The 21,414-nt window shown below is 47.7% G+C and overlaps 1 protein-coding gene across 3 annotated transcripts in view; it reads left to right on the forward strand.

The window, feature by feature from the left end:
- Positions 1 to 9,062, forward strand: part of KY (kyphoscoliosis peptidase) — a 43,710-nt gene extending 34,648 nt beyond the window's left edge. For all 3 annotated transcript variants that reach the window (XM_049775958.1, XM_049775960.1, XM_049775959.1), the window contains 3 exons: positions 4,372 to 4,560; positions 5,479 to 5,669; positions 8,054 to 9,062. In XM_049775958.1, coding sequence (XP_049631915.1) covers positions 4,372 to 4,560; positions 5,479 to 5,669; positions 8,054 to 8,973 — 1,300 coding nt within the window. In that variant the 3' untranslated portion in view covers positions 8,974 to 9,062. The remainder of the gene's footprint in view (positions 1 to 4,371; positions 4,561 to 5,478; positions 5,670 to 8,053) is intronic.
- The last annotated feature ends 12,352 nt before the right edge of the window (positions 9,063 to 21,414 follow it).

Here is a 21,414-nt window from a genome sequence, read left to right on the forward strand (position 1 = left end):
CTGCTTGTCTTTTTGAGAACTGGAGGTTTTGTTTTGCTCAATGGATCTTATTATAAACCCTCTCAGACTCAGAAAATTGTCACTTACCTTGAATATAACTGTCAGCGCCAGCCTGGCCTGGTGTTAACAACAGCCAAGAGCTGGCCCCACTGGGTCCTGACAGTGCCATCGTCTTTCTGCCTCATTTAAAGTCTCAGCTGACCGCTGTCACATGCAAGACTGGCCCCTTTGCCATGCTGTTTCGTAATTTCCAGAAGTGCCCTGAATTTCTTTTCCTTCTCCTTTTAAGATCAGTGACCCCGTCCATCCCTCACTCAACTGTAAATAACTGTGAAGGTTCTGCACATTCACTAGCCAAGTCCTTAACTGCCCAAGCCCTGAGCTTCACTTACACTAACTACTAATCACTTTGTGGAGCTGGGCAAACTCCTTATGGATTTGTGCCCCAAACAGCCATCATTGCTTGTGCCAGCTTATTCTGCCTCCATGTGTTGGCCTCATTAAAAGCCAATTTAGTAAAGGATGGTTGGTGGGGATTCCAATATCTCAGGGATATCATTCCTTTGCCCCATCCTTCCCTAGTTACTTCAGTAAAGAACTTCAATTGTGAGAGCTGATGCCTGCTCTCCTGTCTTCTTTCAGCCTGACTTCCTCTCAGTAAGCTTGCTACCTTTTCTTTGCTGCTTGTATTGTTCATAGTGCTTTGTTTCCCTGCAAGGAAGCAAGCCTAATTCCCAGCCTCCCAACACTGAGTCAGCCCCAGTCTGTTCCCTGCCCCCCACCTCTGCTCCTGAATTTCCAGGTGCAAATGACCAGTCTGAGATTTGATGCTTAGGGACTGACTGTCACTGTCACTGTCACTGTCAGCCTGTTTCTGTCCAGCTTCCGGCCCTTCTCCTCAGTGACAGACCTCATGTACCACGTGATCCCTCAATTGCTCACAGTCCCAAGGCATGACTGCCCAAATAAAACCAATTCTGACACATCAGCCTCCCACTGGATAATACTCTCAGAGCAGGGCCACAGCACTGCCCTTCTTCCACCTGGAAGGGGAAGGGGCTAGTACCATGCTCAGCCCCTTGAACTGTTCTGTCCTCTTACTGCAGAACCACTGCTGTCTATGTGTCCCCTTTCTCACCTAATGGGGAGATAGTCCCTGATGTCACACCTGAAGAGACTTTCAGGAAGTCACTGCTGGGACTGGAGTTACAGAATTGGACCTAACAGCAGTGTCGGGAAAGGAGAAGGAGACAGATAGCTGAAATATGAAGATGATGTGGACAGAGGGAAAGGAAAGCTTAGCCTTGACTGTGCATGTTAAGTATATATAAAATGCTGGTTTCCACTTAGAATTTCCCAGGACTTCAGAACAGGAGCTAGAGTACAGTGGGTAGGATGTTTGCTTTGTACCCAGCAAGCCCAGATTCTAGCTCTTGTATCCCCTATGCCAGGAATCTGCCAGGAATGATCCCTGAGTGTAGAGCCAGGAGTAATCTTTGAACACTGCTGGTGGTGGCCCAAAATGAAAAAATATATGAAATTACAATATACAAAAATATAGACATGAAAGTAGGTTTGACACTATAGCCCACCTCCCAAAAAATCATGCCCCCCCTCTCTCTCTCGCTCTCTCTCTTTCTCTCTCTCCCTCTTTCCCTCTCCCTCCTACTGTCATCACTTCCTTCTGTATCCCCAATGCTGTCATTCATCCCTGCAGCAAGCATCCTAGTGAAATCTACCAAGAACTATGCCTTGCACAGCCACAGGACAAATGCATTTTGTGGCTGTATGTCTAGGACTTCTTCTCCCATGTAAAAAGGTGGGGCTGGAGCAATAGTACAGTGGGTAGGACACTTGCATTTCATACGGCAAGGTTCAATTTCTGGTATTACATATGGTCTCATGAGCCATGCTAGGAGTTTCTGAGTGTAGAGAAGGGGTCTCAAACTCGCGGCTCGCGGGCTGTTTGCGGCCCTCCGTACAACATTTTGTGGCCCTGCCCTAGAGGAATTTTGTTTTGTTTTGTTTTGTTTTATGTTGTTTGGGTCACACACCCCAATATTCAAGGCTTACTACTGACTTTGCACTCAAGGAACACCCCGACTTTGCCTCCTGCGGCCCACAGGTAAATTGAGTTTGAGACCCCTGGTTTAGAGCAAGTGTCCTCCCTTTGAGGACTTGAGCTGTAGGAGATAGAAATATCTCTCACCCTTTTCCCTCTCTCCAGTGCTCTCCCAGATCTTCCAACAGATTGTTCCTTTCTAGTGCTCACTTTCCTAGCTGTGCTTATCACTAACATTTTAGTAACACTTATGTTCCAACTAGGAGCATAAAAGCCAGGGCAATTTATGTGAGGAATAGTATATATTTTTAATGATTATAGTATATATATAATGTATGTTCTATATTTTATATACTTCACATGTATAATACATACATGTAATGTAATCATCACCTTGGTAGCTGGCACAGTACATAGCTTGACACTTCATGATCGTTCAAGACCAGCAAATGGCCAGAGCCATCCTGACTACAGCCAGAGATATGGGCATTATTAAATAATAATAATGCTTTGCTTTACATCCGATTCATCTTGCATGTTTCGCCAGTAATGAAACCTCCTTGCAGCATGCAAACCATAGACAAACAGCTGGTACCTTTCATCTTTCTCCTGCCCCAGGCATTTCCCATGGCCTCCCAGCTCTCTTCCACATGTCAGAAGAGAATTGGTCCCAGGAGAGCCCTAAATGCCAGCCTGGCAAGGTCACACTGGAGTGACCTTCGGAGATAGAACTGGACACCCCACATTCCATATATATGCACTCTCTCCCTCTCCAGCCCCCTACAGCTTGTGAGCGACTGTCACACCTGCTCCTCAAATAGTTCTCAAACTCTTCATCTCTGCTCTATGGTGGAGGAAAGGGTCCCCCCACCACCAGCATATTGCCTGGGAAATAGCCACCAAACAAACAGCCCCATCCCCGGTAAGACAGTAGTGCCTGCTTCTTTTCACTAGGCCTGGAGGCTCACAGCCCATCCACAGCCCATCCTGCTTACTTCCTTCCAGATCCTAGCTCTCCTCACCAGCCCACCTTCCTGCAAAACAGCTGCTCTTCCAGCACCCTAGTTCCCTGCACCCCAACTCTACTCTCCACTAACCCTACTAAAGCTGCTGTGGGCAGAAATTCTAACCAGAAAGAAAATGTACTCAACAAGAACACGACTTAAAGTCAATTTTATCAATTTTTTAAAAGTTTTGTGGGGGGCCCGGAGAGATAGCACAGCAGTGTTTGCCTTGCAAGCAGCTGATCCAGCACCAAAGGTGGTTGGTTCGAATCCTGGTCCCATATGGTCCCCCGTGCCTGCCAGGAGCTATTTCTGAGCAGACAGCCAGGAGTAACCCCTGAGTAACACCGGGTGTGGCCCAAAAACCAGAAAAAAAAAAAGTTTTGTGGGGCTGGCATACTAGTACAGTGGTAGGGCATTTGCCTTGCACATGACTGGCCCAGGATGGACATGAGTTCTATCCCTGGCATCCCATATGGTCCCCCAAGTCTGCCAGGAGTGATTTCTGAGCCCAGAGCCAGGAGCAACCCCTGAGCATCACTGGGTGTGGCCCAACAACAAAAACAAAAACACCCCAGCATGGTGCCCAGGTGCTACCCTTAGACCAGGAAAAGGCCTTGAAGCCTGGGTGCATTTTTCTGAATTCAGAGTTCTTCCTTTGGCCAGAGGCATTGCCCACAGCCCAAGTCGTCCTGGGAGTTTTAACTTCAAGCTCCCAGGTTGGAGCTTTCCCGGGACTTTCATGGCCTCCCCAAATGTGTTCAGACTATAGAAAGAAGTTTCATCTGGGAGGTGAGCCGCGCAGGTTAGACCAAACAGAAACCCCAGCATTCCGCAGACTGGTCCGGAAAGAACAGCTACAGGAGATCGCGAGCTTGCGATGATGCTGGTAGTGGCTGTGCCAATGACAGATACAGGGCAGACCAGCCAGTCCCATGTGTGCCATGGGATCCCTGTTGTGTCTCCTGAATCACTGGTCATTCTTGTGTCTGTATTCCTAGCTTTTCTAGAGACAGCTTCTCTGGGGCCGGCCTCTCTCCATCTACACCTCCACCAGAAATCATCCTACTGTCTTGAGGAGCTGTTCTCAGCACAACCGGCTCTAGAGTCTGGAGTAGGGTGTCCTTCCTGGAGCAATTCCATGCCAGGGAGGGTTCAGATAAAGAGGGGGCTCCAGCCAGTGTCCCTGTCCTGTCCTGAGGCTACAGCAGAGGACAGGAGACCCAGAAGGACTGACCAAGGGCTACCCAACAGAGATGGGGGTTGGCCCCCTTGCACCCTCTCTCAGGGCCTATCTGCCCCCAGGATCGCGGGAGTCCAGTGCCTGACCATCCCCGGCTACTCCAAGGGCTTCGGCTACCAGACAGGGCAAAGCTTTTCTGGGGAGTTCGACCACGCCTGGAATGCCGTGTTCCTGGATGGCCGCTGGCACCTGCTGGACAGCACCTGGGGCAGTGGTCTCGTGGACGCCGCCACCTCCAAATTCACCTTCCTGTGAGTGCACATCTCCCCTCTACTGACCCACAGACCCTCTGCTGGCCAGCAGGCAGAAGGAGGCCATGAGAGGACAAGGAGGGGAGGAGATGGGGCAGCAGCTGCTTTCCCCCTCATACCTACATTGTGTGAGCCCAACCTTCTTGATCCCCTTGCACCCCACAACCACCTATCCCCTCCACTCCTGCAGGCCTCTTTTTCTGATGTTAGAAGCCTCCAGAATATCCTATAGTCCTCACAAGTGTGCGTAAACATGCATGTGTATATATGTGGGTATATGTGTGCACACATTCTAGAGGGATTTCCCTTTGGTCTGTATTCCTCGAACCCATTATTACATATAATATATTATATTATATTACAGTGCAGGGAAACTAATTCTTCCTTCTTCCCTGTTTTCTGTGCTTTCTCTGCTTTAGACTGAAAGTGACCTCATATGTGGTGTTCAGGACAAAGAGGTCATGATGAGGGAAGGAAAGGCAGGAGTCCTTGAACCCTGATTTTATCTGTCTTTGGATCAGGAGTACCTCCCAGCCCTATCCCTGATGTGCAGGGTTCCAGAAAATGAGAGTATCAGCTGCTCTGGAGTTTCTGTCCACTCACAGAGGCAAACAGGAAGCAGATTCAGGACCCCCACCCCACTTTTGTGGTCTGCCAGGGTCTCTTCCATCTCAGGAGAACATCCCCATCTTTATCACTCACCTGCAGACAGATTACCCATCATGGGACAGTCTTCTTCCTGCCCTCCCCTACTTGACAGCCATCCCTGCTTGCAGGGGTGCAGGAAGGGGCTCCTCTGAAAAGGGATCTCCTGTCTCAAATACTCCTGGCAGCAGACATTCATTCTTCAGGGCCCACTGGAGATATTGGTGAAAGCCTTGAAGGAGCACCCCCAGCTGAGCTGCTTTCCCATTGCAGGTACAATGAGTTCTACTTCCTCACTCACCCCGCACTCTTCATCGAGGACCACTTCCCTGACAACAAGAACTGGCAGTTACTGAAGCCCCCCAGGTCTCTGAGGCAGTTTGAGAACAGTGTGTACCACAAGAGCGAGTTCTACAACAAGGGGCTTCTGAGTGTCCACCCGGATGTCCCCATGATCAGAACAGGTACTGACCCCATATCCAACCTGCGTGCGCCACACTTTTTGCCCCTTCCAGGTGTGGGTCCTGTGAAGGCTGTCAGACTCGGTGAGCAGGTGGCCAGGCCAGGAGGCCACAGGGACAGGAAGTGACAAGCATCCCAACCTCTATGGGCCTGTAGGCTATAGACTGTGGGGTGCCTTAACTTCCCTGGGGCTCCACAGCCAGCTGTGTTCCCACATATCCTTGCAAAAAGGAGTCTGTGTAGGGTGGTTGGAGCAGCTAGAGAAAAGTAGAGAAGGCCCCTTACACATGAGATGACTTGCTCAGAGGGGTGACCCAGAGGGTCACTGTGAGAGAAATTTCTATGTGGGCACAGCTCCACTTTTCATGGGGAAATACCCCTTATCTGGTGCTGGGGCATGCCTCTGAGAGTGCAGGCTGCCCAGCTCTTACCCGCTCCCCAGGGCAGGACTTAACTTTATTCCTAAGGCTACATGAGGCAGGACACCCAGCTGAGCTGTTCTAGGGTGTACCTGGATGACCTTCCTTTTCCATGGGACCATAGCTGCAAGGGGTGATCTGGAGGAGGGGAGGGTCCAGTGTCCACTTAAGACTGTGTCTTTTATATTTCCTCAGTCCTGCCATTGCTCAGGGACTGGACGCCTGCAGGGTTCAGCACACCAGGGTCCAGTCACATGCTCTTCAACAAAACTGTTGTCTGAACCAACTCTATCATCAGGGAATCTGTGTGCTCCCAGGATGCTGAATTGTGGCTGTTGGCTCAGGGGACAGAGAACTTCTCACACTACCTCTCACAGTACACAAAGCATTCACAGCAGCCAGTACCCAGAGACTCACCTATAGACCTATAGAACTCACAATACCCTCAGATTCTCAGCAACCACAGGGCCCCATCCTGTGGGGTCAAATCCCTCACCACCCACACAACTTTCAGCACAGCAGGGAGGACAGGTATCTCCAGCATGAGACTAGCTTCCCTGAGGAGGTCGTGGGCCTGAGGGAAGCTTCCAGAGACACAGCCTGCCTGAGGCCTGACAAGGCTTCCCAGCAGCAAGAAAGCTGAGGTCTGGTCCTAGTTTGTGGTAAGCCAAGAAGGGAAGGAAAAATGTGAAGCCTGGATCCCCCAAGGATGTGCAGCCACCTGCAAGGCCAGAACACCAGTTTTCACTGGCCCCCAGCTTGAGGAGACCCTTGGTGGAATCCAGGAGTGATCAGGAGGCAGTTTTCACAATGCTCTGGACAGCTCAACACAGGTTGAATTGTACGGGCCTCCACACCCTGAAGAATAGTAAGTAAGAGCACCCCACTGAGGCAGTTCAGCAGAGAGAGGAAGATAGAAGTGATTTCTACCAGGAGAGAAAAGGGGAGAGCCAAGGAGGAAGGAGAGAGACTGAGGGTACCTCATTAGCTCCCAGATACTGCTGGGTGTGCCCCAGGTGGTCCCTGGCACTGCAGGGCCTGTGCAGCATCTCAGCTCTCGAGATAAACTGGCCCAATTGAGCAAGAACTGCCAGGAGGGGGGGCCCAGTCCCTAAGCAGGCTCTCTTGGGAGACCCAAAATGAGAGAGGCCAGACAATTCTGAGTCAACTGCTTTAGAGGTGACCCTGGGTGACAGTGTCCCATGAGTAGCTAAATGCAGTATAGACAAAGAAATAGCATCTGGCATAACAAGCCTGTCTGTGAGTGCAGCAGAGGAATCCCCAGATGTCCCCACCGGCAAGTTTGCCACCATGCTGCAGGAGCAAGACGAGCCGCCATTCTGGGAGGAAACTTGGGCAAGGAGGGAGTCCCTAGCCTGAGCACAGTGGGGCTGGAGGCACCTGGAAACAGCACCAGCCAGGGCTTGGTGAGGCAGAGAAACGTGGCTGCCCCTAACCCGCACCCCTACCCTGCTCTGGAACCAGGTGTCATGGCATCTTAGCTGAGACATAGGTGCCCCCAGCAAGCACTGTGAGAGCAGAGATCCCCTAGCTTTCAGTTGGCAGGAAAGGAGACCCCTAGGCAGACTGGGGGTGCCTGTGCTGTGCTGTGGCAGGTAAGGGGGGGTCCTGAGGAGGCAGCTCTTTTACATAGGGTATATCCACTGTGGGGAAAGAACCTGCACCCCGAAAAGGGGCGGGAGGGGCTGATGCAGTTTCACAGCAGTAGGGCGTTTGCCTGGCACAGACAGGATCGTGGGTTTGATCCCGGGCATCCCATAGGGCCCCCCCCCAAAGCCTGCCAGGGGCGATTTCTGAGCGCAGAGCCAGGAGTCGCCCCTGAGTGCCGCTAGGTGTGGCCCAAAGAAACCCAAAAAAGTGGGTGGAGGTGGCTGCCAGCCAGCCTTTCCCGAGGCAGCCCTCGCCCCACCCCGCTGAGTCAAGCTCCGTGTCCGTCCCCCCCGCAGTGAACGGCAAGGCCACGATCACCGTGCAAAGCCGCGCGCCCACCGCCTTCATGTTCCTGCTGGACGGCAAGCAGGAGCACGGGCTGCTGAGCCTGCGGCGGGACGGCATGAAGCTCGACGTGTTCCCGCCCGCGCCAGGCCCGCACAAGCTGCAGCTGCTTGCCCGCGGCCCCAGCGACGTGTACAGCGCCGTGCTGGAGTTCGCGCTGCTGTGCAACTACGTGGACCCGGGCGCGCGGCTGCCGGCCGCGCTGCACCAGCCCGTGGGCCCCAGCTGGCTGTCGGAGCAGCTGGGGCTCACGCGGCCCTCGCACCACGACCCGGTCATCCAGGCGCGCGACGGCCGCTGCAGCGTGAGCTTCTGCGTGGCCGACGACTGCAGCGTGCTGGCCTCGCTGCACGGCGACGACGACGGCGGCGGCGACCACGACGAGGGCGAGGACGCGCGGCGCCGCCACGTCTTCCAGCTGCGGCGGGAGCAACGTCGGACGGAGCTGCGGGTGCGGCTGCCGCGCGCCGGCGCCTTCGCGCTCAAGATCTTCGTGCGCCAGCGGCAGGCGGCGCCGGGCGACAACTTCGCCTTCGCCTGCAACTACCTCGTGTGCTGCCGCGACGCCGCCGTGCGCTGGCCCGCCTTCCCCGAGAGCTTCCGCGACTGGGGCCCCGGCGACGAGCTCCTGGAGCCGCTCTCGGGCGTGCTCCCGGCCGACCGCGACGTGCGCTTCAAGCTGCGGCTGCCCGGCGTGGCGCAGGCCCTGGTGAAGGCGCACGACACGCGGCCCCTGGCCCTGAGCGCCGACGGCTACTGGGAGGGCAGCTGCAGCACGGCCGGCTGCCAGGAGGTGCTGGTCTTGGTGCTCGAGAACGCCAACCACAGCTTCTACTCCTACATCCTCAAGTACCAGGTGGGATCCCCATGAAAGGCCGTCGCCCCCCTCCCCAGTCCAGGGGACAGAGGCCAGCGAGGCCCCTTGCCTGCCAAGCCAACGGTGCTATGTGAACCCGAGCTCTTGTGAATGCGGCCCCTCGCCCAGGCGCCCCCTTCTTGGCTCAGGACTTCGTGGTCGTGGGTCCAGGGCCCAGACTCGGTGCCCCCACCCCAGAGAGGGCCCCTCCAGGCCACTGCTGCTGTGCTTCTCCTGCCCGGCTCCTGGACCACAGGACCGAAACTCTCACTGCCTCAAACCTTGGGCCTCCCTTTCCTGCCACATCTGTCTGCCCCTCGCTAGGGATGAGGGGCAGAGGCCGATGGCCATCGATCTGGTTCCCCTTGCCCCTCCTGCGAGAATGTGGGGGCTGGCACCGGAGTCTGAAGAAATAAGGCCCCAGCTGTGCCTTCAAGGGGGCTGAAGAACATCAGCGGGAGGGAGGTGAGACCTGTGCCTGCAACAGGGAGCCCCAGGAAGCGTGCTTACAAAGGGGGAGATGCTTCAGTGAGGGGCCTCTCACATGATGGGTTCTGCTGTCCCCAGGCGTCTCGGGCAGTGAAGTTACAGTTGGGGGAGGAAGGTCTTCCAACTGCCAGGAAATAGCTTTCCTGAGCCTCTATCTAGCCCCCTCCTTCTGTGACCCCACATACCCTCAGAGCCGCCTCTGCACAGACAGTTCAGGGTCCTCCTTGTGTCCAGAGGTTCCTGGGCCATGTTACCAAGGCCACTGGGAAGGCTGACTCTGTCTGAGGAGGCCAGAGGCGCCCCTTGCGCTATAGCATCAACCAGCAAGGCCCAGGCATTGACCTCCCAGCTCCCCACCCCAGAGCTTAAGCCCGGCTCTCAGCAGCCCCAGAGTTTCCTGGTGTCCCTGCACTTTTGGTGTCTCTCATTAGTAGCATAGTTGCATCCACTGTGTGAAGGCCAGGGCCTCTGGCTTCAGCAGTTTAGCTCTGGTGCTTCCTCCACCCCAGGTCCCCTCTATGGCCCAGAGACAGGATTCGAGAGTGTCCATCTTGCACCAGGTCGGGGTCCTGTATCTTCTCTCCCAGCTACCCTGGCCTGATCCAGCATCCTCTGTAGGGTCTGCTGCCCAGATACTGGGCTACTCTGTCGTTCACCGCCTGAAAGATGCACAGAGGCCCTGAAGCTGCTCCATAGGAGAATAAGCAGGTTTTACAAGCTGAGAAACACCTTTTCTAACACCCTTGATTGTAGCAAATATACATCATCAAAATACAAAGTGGCTCTTAATCACTCAGGCCACTGCTCCTGCTGCTGAAAGGACCCCAGCCTTGTAGGCTCTGTAATTCGTTCACACTTTCTTTTGCATGCAGGGGATGCTCTCAGCAGCAGGATCTGGCCTGAGAGCCACTGGGGAGACCTCTCGGTCCCTGCTGCCCCTCCACCCTAGCCCCTTAACCCATCCACACCTACCCGCTTAACCTGTGTCCCCTCTCTTTGTAAAGACAGCTGAGGACACAGACAGAAAAGTACCTGCGTTTTTTTGCGGCTGAAGTAAAAACACATGAAATAAAATGCAGCCTTCATGAATTTTTACATGCATGCTGCTTGGGTGGAAATTGAGATTTGCCTATGGAAATCACTTCCTCAAATTCCCATCTTTGTTTCCTGGGTAGGGAGCTGGGAGGTGTGGCACGGGTGCCTCCTGGTGGCCAGGTGCGGCATTCCCCTGCTGCCAGTCTTCCTGGGCTGAGTGCTGCCAGGGGTTAAAATTTTAGGCAGGATTCCAGAAGCGCTTCCTGAGATGTTTATGTTAAATTCACTGGGTGCTTTCTCGTAGCTTCCCGACACTTTCTCATGTGTACTCTGTCTTTGCCACACACCAGCAATGAGGTGAGCCTGTAGGGCTGTCTGGCATGATGAGAATATAATGGGGTTGGGGTTAGTGGTTCGCCAGAATTCCTGCCTTGAACAAGGGAAACTGACCGCTCTGCCAGTGAAGGATGAAACGTGAAAGAATTTAGTGAGTTGATCAGCACCTCTGAGGATGGTAAGGTGAAGCCATCACAAACAAGAGGTGAAGGAAAAAGGGAAGGGGGATGAGGAATCCTGGGGAGCAGAGAGGTTAGGGCAGGCTGCATTACACTTAACCTCTTTCCAGCTTTTTTTCTGAAAGTCCCTGCAGGGCCGAACATCATTATCTACCAGAATGTGGTGCTGTGAGTTTCCCCAGATGTCCCCAAGACAGACTCTGCCTACCCCTGGGAGTTAGAGTACATGAACAGCCTGAGGCTTAAGGGCTTGAGGAAGACATAAAGGACAAGGTCCTGGTATCAGCAGGAAGATGACTTTCCAAGAAAGCCCTTGAAGTTCACTCCTTCAATGACTTGGGGAGAGGGATGGTATCCCTGAAGTTTAGGATTCAGGGGGCCATTGTTCTCTCTAAATCGGTTAGTTTCTGATATAACCTCAATCAGCTACAAGAGAGGCAACTGAAACAGTGTTGGCCTGCTCTTGGCCTGTGACTGTCAGTGGCTCTGGGTTACATGGCCTTTCATGGGGACAGAGGTTGGAAGAGATGTGAGGGGAAAAGTCCTTTACAATGTGTGTGCCAAGGTGTGTGGGCTGGGTGCTGCTGAGTGTTTTCCCCACATTGTTGCTCGTGTTGTTTTTCAATAAAATTTATATTCATTTTTATCCAACAATGTAATTATCGATCAATTCTTATCACTGTGCTCACAAGGGGAAGGAAAAAAAAAACAACAACAACAACCAGAAAAGCTGCTTTTATGTTCAAAGAGAGCCCTTGGAAAAAAATCAATGTCCCGCTATAGGTATCTGATGGCAAGATGCAAATGGGATGTCAGGCAAATCGCTTGCTCACATTAAAGAAAGCGTAATTGGGTTTGCTTCAGCCCAGCTCTGCTCACTTGCCTTTGAAGAACATGAAGGCAGTGTGTCTTTCATTGAATCTTGTTTAACTTGAAATTTTTAAAGTTAATCCTAACTTGGTTTTAATGGGGGGGAGGGGGGACTATGATAGATGCCTGTAGTCTACTTTTTCTGTTGTTATGAATGTACTTAATACATTTTTGTTGATGGTCAAAAAACATGCAGAAAATTTCTAGTAGTTTCCCTAAATGTTAATTCCCAATTAACACATTTAAGGAGGTAAAAGGCAATATAAAAATACAGGATACCTCAGAGAAGCCAAGGGAACCAGGGAGACCATCCTCAGAGCTGGGGTATAAAGGACAGAAAGACCTGGAGTGTCTGATCTTGTCATGTCCTTCCCATGCAATCTGTACCTTGAGACTCAGCCACCCAAGCCAAGTCTCCTGGGTGGACCCCACTATAGCAGCAAACTTAGGGGAAGTTAAAAGAAAATATTCTCATCTTAGGAGGATGCTTCGATTGTTGAGAGGAGTCAGGACATCCCGACCACACTGGATGGTGACCTCTAAGGCCCCATCTGTAGAATTTGCAATGTTGCATCTCCCATGACAGCTGCTGGCAGGCAGTGAATCATCTGTGCTAAAAGGCACCCCACATTCTCCCCCCTCCCATTGGGTAAAAGGTTCCAGCCACAGGACCTGACATGATACTTCCTATCTTCAGTTTTACAAGCAGAAATAATGGAAAAGGAATCCTAGCTGGCAACAGGAAGGCTCACTCTGGGACATGACCACAGGCATCCAAAAACACCGAGCAAAGTGACTCAAGCTTCGCCTGTGTCCATGAACCAGCAAAGTCACCCCCATTCCCAGTTACCACAGCATGGTTCATGGTAGGACCAGATCCTTCTCATCTGTTCTATCTGTGTCTTTTATCACCTAGATGGCACTGTTTCAGCAATCTGGGCTGTCACTGAGATCTTTGTCCATCTCTCAGCCACTCTGTGCTGTTGAGATGTTCCATGTTCCTCAAATGCACCCTAAGACTCTTTGTAGTGTCAAAAAAAGGTTTGAATGAAACCTTATTTCTTCTTAAAAAAAAAAAAAAAAAAAAAACTTGTGTGGGCAAGAAGGCATCATCTATTCCAGAAGCTGGTGAAAAGATAGGTCTTTCAACCAAAAATGGTCTGATGATGAAGAAAGGAAGGTGTTCAGTCACCTCATTCTTTGGACTCTGGAGAGGCAGAATGTTGAGGCCTTCATCCCAGTGGTGGAGGGATAGATCTTTCCACCACAACCGGATGACACCTGGGGAAGGGTGAGTGATGGAGCCTGACCTAACGAGAAGAGGCCAAGCCTGATGAATCGAGCCACTGTGTTTCACAAATGGTTTATCTCAACCATGATCATGTGCCAGTTAGGTTTCTGGGGATCTTAGAAAGGTGTATTGTCGGTGTGCAACCATTCCTAGAGAGTAATTTGTAGAAGGTAAAGTAAGGGCAGTCTCAGACAGAGGGAAGCTTACATAGGGATTCAAGGTTCAGCAGCCTAGCAGAAGAGTCCATAATTGGGCAGAAACCATAGATTCTAATGTGCTCACCATTGATGATAGTGCATTGAGGATGCCTGGAAAGAGCATGACCTCAGTTCAAAAACTTTAGTCCAGCAAACACGAAGCTTTGTTGTCACTCCAGTCACTTATCCACACTGAAAAACAAGCAACTTCCTGTATATGTGGAAGAAGTGAAATTATGGCCAAACCGTGGTCCCACAGAAGAAGAGAACAATGGGCAGATGCATCAGTATAGCATGTTAAACTATTTTTTTTTTTTGGTTTTTGGGTCACACCTGGCAGTGCTCAGGGGTTATTCCTGGCTCCAGGCTCAGAAATTGCTCCTGGCAGGCACAGGGGACCATATGGGGCGCCGGGATTCGAACCGATGACCTCCTGCATGAAAGGCAAATGCCTTACCTCCATGCTATCTCTCCAGCCCCCAGCATGTTAAACTATTTGCATTTATCAAAGTTAGCAATTTAGCTATCAATTAAAACACTGAAGCATCAAGAAACTATGAGATATGTGGGTAAGATATATATTTTTAAGAAACTGCAAAATGACATGCAGAAAATGAAAACTATTTTGGAAAATGTTCTAAATTATTAAGAAAGGAGCAGAGTAACTAATAATGTGTGTGGTGAGGTCATATTTTAAAATTGTAATTCCTCTGGATTACAAATCTTGAGTCTTTTTAAGAGAATTTATATTTTGTACTGGTCTAATTATTTTTAATCTGAAATATAAAATTTTAACAATATAAAATTTTAACATGAAACATAAGCACAGTAAGAAACATAGCTTCTTTATTTAATTTTGGTTCAATGTTTCAACTACAAGTTTTCTTTTCAAATATGACTAAATAAATAAAAAAGGAATGCTCATTAGTCTTGGGCATTTAAAATAGGCTGAACTTACCTTCAAAGGACACAAATCAAATTCCTGGTAATCTACAAATTATCAATTTAAGGTGTTTAGAAGTAGGGACTTTTGTTTCTTGAGTTAGTTTTGTTCACCTTTAATAGTTATAGTTTATGGAGAGTTGTGGCACAGGCAACCTTCAGGAGACTCCTGCAGAGGGTAAGACGCCCAAGGCCATCTTTTAGATCATTATGCTGAGCTGGCCTTCTCATATCTACATCAGCCAACCTTGATGTGACAAGTAGAGTATTTAACACCTGCTCTGTCCTCGACCAATCCCCAGGAATTCTCTTTGAATAATGGAGTACCCCAAGTGGAGATTTCTCCAATATTGTTGTGTTTATGCAAAAGAGCAGGCTAAACTTATTTAGCAGTAGCAGTCTAGCAAGGTTCAGGATGGAGGTAGAGAGAAATACTATTTTTCTGTAGTTGATTGAATTAAATGTGTTCTAGTGGGCATAACTTAAAGCCCACTCCTCTTGAGTAACCTGTGTGGAAGTAACTTGATTTGAATAGAAGTAAGAAAAAGTAACTCAGAGTTGTGTTTATTAGAGTAGCATCTATTGCTTCAGGGCCTGATCGGTTTAAGTAATATTCCCCTGTCTAATTGATCTCATTCTTTACAGATTGAAACTACAGATCCCAACCTGTTAAGGTAGTAAGATAGGGCCTACAGTCCCTTGAAGATGGACCTTCACCCACTATCCCTTTTAATGACTCCTAAGGTTGTAAAATTTTTAGGAAAAATATGGAACAGGAAGGTTATTAGGAAAGCCTCCAAGGGAATAAGGGCAAAGAAGGGTCATGGAAATTCAACAATCTTGGCCATTGATGTCTGTCTATCCCAGAGGGTAGGGCAAGTAACAAGAATTAATGGACACTGACATTTAAAAAGAATGGGTGATATAAGAAAAGAAGGAGCAAATATTGTGGCTTCTCCTAGAAATGTTAAGGGTAAAATAATTAACACCAGATGTAAAAGGCAATTCTCTTGGATTCAGAGAAGGAATGTGCCCTGGACTACAACTCTTGAAGTTACAGGAACCTTCTCTCTCCTCGAGGTGCAGAATTATAAGGACCCCCTGCACATTCAGCTGACTCAATTTTCAGAACCAGAACAGAATAAAGATCATCTTGATGTACCAGCTGATAGCAGTAGCTCCAGGATGGCTGGCAAAAATGAATACCTGATTTATTTGTGGACTATACCTGGACTTATAGCCAGACTGAGGGGGAGAGGGGATATGAGTCAAGCTGTCACTTCAGGGGTCCCTCTCCTAAACTTTGTTTTATAACTTTGTAAATTGTGCCTTTGCTTAGAAATTTCAGTGCTTTGGCTTCTGTACTCTGCTTGCTTAAAGAAGTTGACTGCTATTGTAATATGTTAATCCCTAGACTCTTGAACGAGAAAGAATGTTTCCTCCCTATAAACTAGAAAAGGAGGGAGTGTTGGACCCCAGAGCCTGTGGCAGCTTGAAAGTTTACTCACCCCTTCTCCCTTCCTTCTCAAATATTGCTCCACCTTGAATTCCCAGGCCAAATTCCAAGAAAATTAGATGTTTGTATCACAGAGTAGTGAAAGTCTGTCTGTTTTTCGGCCCTAGTGCTATCAGACCAGATAAGGGGGAGGAGTTAGGACTTTGAGGAAATTAAACTGTTTGTATTAAAAAATAAAATGCTTAACCTACTAAAGCCTGATAGCTCTATATAAGCAGCCTGCTAGTTTTATGTAGGGCCTTTCTCTTTTCTTTTATAATATATTTATTTAAACACCTTCATTACAAACATGATTGTGATTGGGTTTCAGTCATATAAAGAGCATCCCCCTTCACCAGTGCAATGTCCCAAATCACCAATGTCCCAAATCTCCCTCCTCCCCACCCCACCCCACCTGTACTCTAGACGGCTTTCTACTTCCCTCATTTATTCACATTGTTATGATGGTTCTCAATGTAGTTATTTCTCTAACTGCACTCATCACTCTTTGTGGTGAGCTTCATGTCATGAGCTGGAACTTCCACCCCTCCTCTGTTTTGTCTCTGAAAATTATTGCAAGAATGTCTTTCACTTGTCTTAAAACCCATAGATGAGGGGCCAGTAAGGTGGTGCTAGAGGTAAGGTGTCTACCTTGCAAGCGCTAGCCAAGGAAGGACCACGATTCGATCCCCCGGTGTCCCATATGGTCCCCCCAAGCCAGGGGTGATTTCTGAGTGCTTAGCCAGGAGTACCCCTGAGCATCAAACAGGTGTGGCCCAAAAAACCAAAAAAAAAAAAAAACACCCATAGATGAGTGAGACTATTCTGCGTCTATCTCTCTCCCTCTGACTTGACCCCAGCTAGCAGGAATAAACTCCCTTTTGATTTTTATATTATCAGAGGTGGTCTTTGACTCTCAGCACCAGTTAGGTTATCTACTCGGACCCTAACATAATATATTCATCCCACACAGATTTATACTATTATAATCAATGTTACCTAAACTATTATAAAATCATTTTTTGGTTTTTAAAAGTGGGATTTCGTTTTCTTGAAAACCTGAAGGTCTCCTCAGAGGCCTAGGGAGCACACCCCCCAAAAAACTGCATTCTGAAGCTGCCCAACCACTGAGTGAGTACAGTCTGGCTGTGGGGGTCACCAACCAATAGCAGAGCTCTCTGGCCTGTGGAGGCTCCGCCCTGCTGTGCCTTTGATCACTCTGAGGACTTCAAGGGAAATCTATCCTGTGCCTGTCTTTGTTTCTTGAATGCCTGAAGGTCTCCTCAAAGCCCTAGTGAGCGCACCCCCAAAAAACTTTCAGCTAGAGGCAGTAGAAGAGTGTGGTCACTCTGCTTTGCTTTGCAGCTGCGCACTCTTTCTAACCAATGAACCCCACCACAACACGCAGGAAAAACCACACTACTAGTGGGACAATGAGGAAACTTCGCAGGCAAACACCACGCACAGAAAATGAAGATGATAGCGCGGATGACCTAAAAAATTACAACCATCTGATTAACCTCTCGGATAAGGAACTTAAAATAGAAATATGGAAGATGTTTGTAGAACTCAAAGAAAGCATAGATGAATCTGAACAGAACACAAAGACAGAAATCAGAAAACTCCAAACTGAAATAACAGATCTGAAAAACACGGTAGCTCAACTGAAAACCTCAGTGGATGGCCTCTACAGCAGGGTAACAGCAGATGAGGACAGAATTGGTGTGCTGGAAGATGAGATGCAGAAAAACTCAACACAGCAAAAGAAATTGGAAAAGAACCTTAGGACAAACGATCAGGCAATGGAAAAAGTACTCAAGTAATGTGAACAGATGAAAATAGAAGTCTTTGATAAACCCAACAGAAACAACATAAGAATCATTGGAGTCCCAGACTCAGGTAGGAGATCTCCAGGAAGAATCAACTGTCAAAGACATCATCAAAGAGATACTCCCAAAGTTAAATGTATGCAATCAAATCCTGCATGCCTGAAGAGTACCAGCTAAAAGAGACCCAAAAAAAAACACCCCAAGACATATCCTCGTCACAATGACAAGTCCCACAGATAGAGATAGAATACTGAAAGCAGCAAGATCAAAAAGGGAAATTACATTCGAAGGAGCATCCCTAAGACATGACACAAGAAACTCTCAAGGCCAGAAGACAGTGGTGGGATATTGTGATAAGACTGAATGAAATGAATGCCTCACCGAGAATACTGCACCCAGCCCAACTCACGTTTAGGTTTAAAGAAAGAATACATAGCTTCATGGATAAACAACAGCTCAGAAACTTCACAGATGAAAAACCAGCCTTAAAGTAAAAACTGACAGGTCTACTCTAAGACAAGAGAGACCAACAAACACAGCAAACTTACCTACAAAGATGACATTAAATCCTATGACAATCATCTCCCTCAATGTCAATGGACTAAATTCACCAATTAAAAGACACAGAGTGGCAAAATGGGTCAAAAAGATGAATCCAGGGCCGGCGAGGTGGTGCTAGAGGTAAGGTGTCTTCCTTGCAAATGCTAGCCAAGGAAAGGACCACGGTTCGATCCCCCAGTATCCTATATGGTCCCCCCAAGCCAGAGGCAATTTCTGAGCATGTAGCCAGGAGTAATCCCTGAGCATCTAATGGGTATGGCTCAAAAAACCAAAAAAAAAAAAAAAAAAAAAAAAAAAAAGATGAATCTAACCTTCTGCTGCCTACAGAAACACACCTGAATAGTCAAAACAAACATAGACTCAAAATCAAAGGTTGGAGGAAAATCATCCAAGCAAACAACACCCTTAATAAAGCTGAGGTGGCCATATTAATATCTGATGACACCAACTTTATACTCAGAAAAGTGGTAAGGGACAAAGACGGACACTATGTACTAATCAAGGATATGTGCAACAGGAAGAAATCAGACTATTAAACAAATATGCACCCAATGAGAGACCAGCAAATTATCTAATACAGTTACTGACAAATCTGAAAAAAGACATCAATAATAACACAATAATGTGGGAGACCTCAACATGGTCCTATCAACACTTAATAGGTCAACCAGACTGAAACCCAACAAAAACATACTAGCCTTGAAAAAAGTAATGGAAGAAAGAGGACTAGTAGATATATATAGGACACTCCATCCCAAAAAATACTGGAAACACATTCTTCTCCAATGTACATGGGTCATTCTCCAGGACAGACTACATGCTGACACATAAAACATACCTCCATAAAATCAAGAGGATAGAAATCTTGCAGGCTACCTTTGCTGACCACAAGGCTCTGAAATGAGATGTGAACTACAAAGGCACACAAAAGAAAAACTTTAACAATTGGAAATTAAACACCCTGCTACTGAACAACCAGTGGGTCTGAGATGAAATCAAAGAGGAAATCAAAATTTTCCTGGAAACAAATGACAATGAAGACACAAACTGCCAGAATCTATGGGACACAGCAAACTCAAAAGAGTCTTTACTCAAAAGAGTCTTTCCTTAACACTGAGAAGATTTAGACAACAATGACCTGCATACTGGACAGGGCTTTCTGCATTGCCCTTTAATTCTGAGTTGAAATTAGACGCCACTCCGCACCATCCTGACTTCAATGTAGGATATACAGATTCCAGGACCTTCAATACAGAAACAGGATATTAACAACAGAGACAGTGAAAAATGTAACTGTATGGGCACTACAGACAATGACCAGGATTGGACAAACTAGTTTGCCTGGAGCCTAGAAATGGTCTTAAGTCAAGAATCTTCAGGGGTAAGATCTCCTTGTACTTAGGCCAAAAGTTTTTCCTTTCCATGACCCCCATACTTTGGTGGGCCCATGCAAACAATAATTGCCACTCTAACATTGTTTATACAGTGCTCCTTTGACTCTAAACCTTTAAGAAACCACTAGTAAAAATATCTGAAACTGCAAAAAAAAAATGGTTTACATTAGTGTTAACATATATGCTTTTAGTTAAACTAGCATTCTGGGGATAAAGGAGGAAGAAAGGGATGTATGCTTGGGAACAGGGATGAAGGGAGGACAACACTGGGGGTCATGGATATTCCCCTGATTCAATATTAATATGTACCTAAAACACTACTGTGAAAGATGTAAGTCATTATGATAAAAAAAAATTGTGTTTTATTTAGAAATGTTCTTTGACTTACATGCATTATTATATTATGTTATGTTATGTTACTATATTATGTTATGTCAGTTTACCTCAATATGTTAATCAATTTTGTCTCTTGAATAAATTCTTACAATAAAAAATAAAAAAAATAAAGAAAAAAAATCACAAAAAATTGCATTAAACATTTGCATACCCTGAACGGAACTGCTCGGGGTATACAAATGTTTAATTCGATTTTTTCTTTCTAATGCGATTTTTATTGCGATTATTCGGTAAGCAAATAATCGCGAATACTGCAATATTTGAAGGCCAGCCCTGGGCCACAAAATGTTTTCCGGAAGGCCACAAACGACTTGCGGGCCGCAAGTTTGAGACCCCTAGGCTAGACCATTTCTCACACTCAGACACACAATAGATGAAGATCCTTCAGCAGAAAGATGGCTGAACAGGATGGAATATGGAGGCCTAGTTTCAAATTATGGTGCTGAGCATCTAAGGAAGCAGTCCTCCAGCACAGAGCCAGGAGTAGCCCCAAAACATTGCCAAGCCATGCGCTCACAAAAAAAGAAGAAAAAACATGATTCTTCACACATACTATATGATCCATAAATATGTGAACTGAATGTTAATTTTTTCTGTTCAAAGGGAATATTTCATCACTAGATTGATTTAATTTCTGTTGACTGCAAAGACTTGAATTACAACCTCCTAATGAATCATTTCCACATTTTCCCAACTAACAAAAACTATGCCAAGTACGGGCATCTTTGCCCCGTGGGTAATGTATGTTTACAAGGAGAAAGACTTGGCCCCCATCGGGAGTGCTCTTGGTCTGCATTCAGGAAGATTCAGAACAACCGATCAATGGAAATGGAAAGAATCAGGACAACCGATCAATTGAAGGAGTGTCCATCTCGGGGGGGGCCCAGTTCCCTCAGGACTGCAATTGCTTGGTTTCTGTGATGAAGGCAGGCACGGCTGACTGGTTCTATGACACAAAGCATCAGCCATCATTGCACACTAGCTGTGGGGAGACCCCTCCAGGACAGCAGGGGGCACCGGGAAGAGGCAAACGCACAGTGCAGAGAAGTGGCCACAGGCCTGAATGCCAAGGGCAGTGGACTGTGTGATGAATGGAGTGCAGCTGCTCAGAGTGAGGAGCCTCTAGAAACTCCCCTATGAACAAAGAATGAGGACAAATAAAAAAGAGCATTTATCTAAAATGAAATGCCCATGGAGTTATAGATTGCCCAGTGGACATGCTGCCGCTGAGTATAAGCTTTTGTTTGGGTGGCAACAGCTAGGGATTCAAACGTATTATTTCTTATATACTAAAAAATTGTTTGATATTGGTAAGATATGGGCACTGACATCAGGCTCCCCAGATCTCTTTCTCACTGAATGGTGAAGTCACCTGCTCACGAACTAAAGCCCATTCTATCAGTAACAGCTTCAAGTGAGTTTTATTTGTTTTAGTTTGATTT

This window comes from Suncus etruscus, chromosome 6 (assembly GCF_024139225.1).
Source record: "Suncus etruscus isolate mSunEtr1 chromosome 6, mSunEtr1.pri.cur, whole genome shotgun sequence".
Taxonomy (NCBI): Eukaryota; Metazoa; Chordata; class Mammalia; order Eulipotyphla; family Soricidae; genus Suncus; species Suncus etruscus.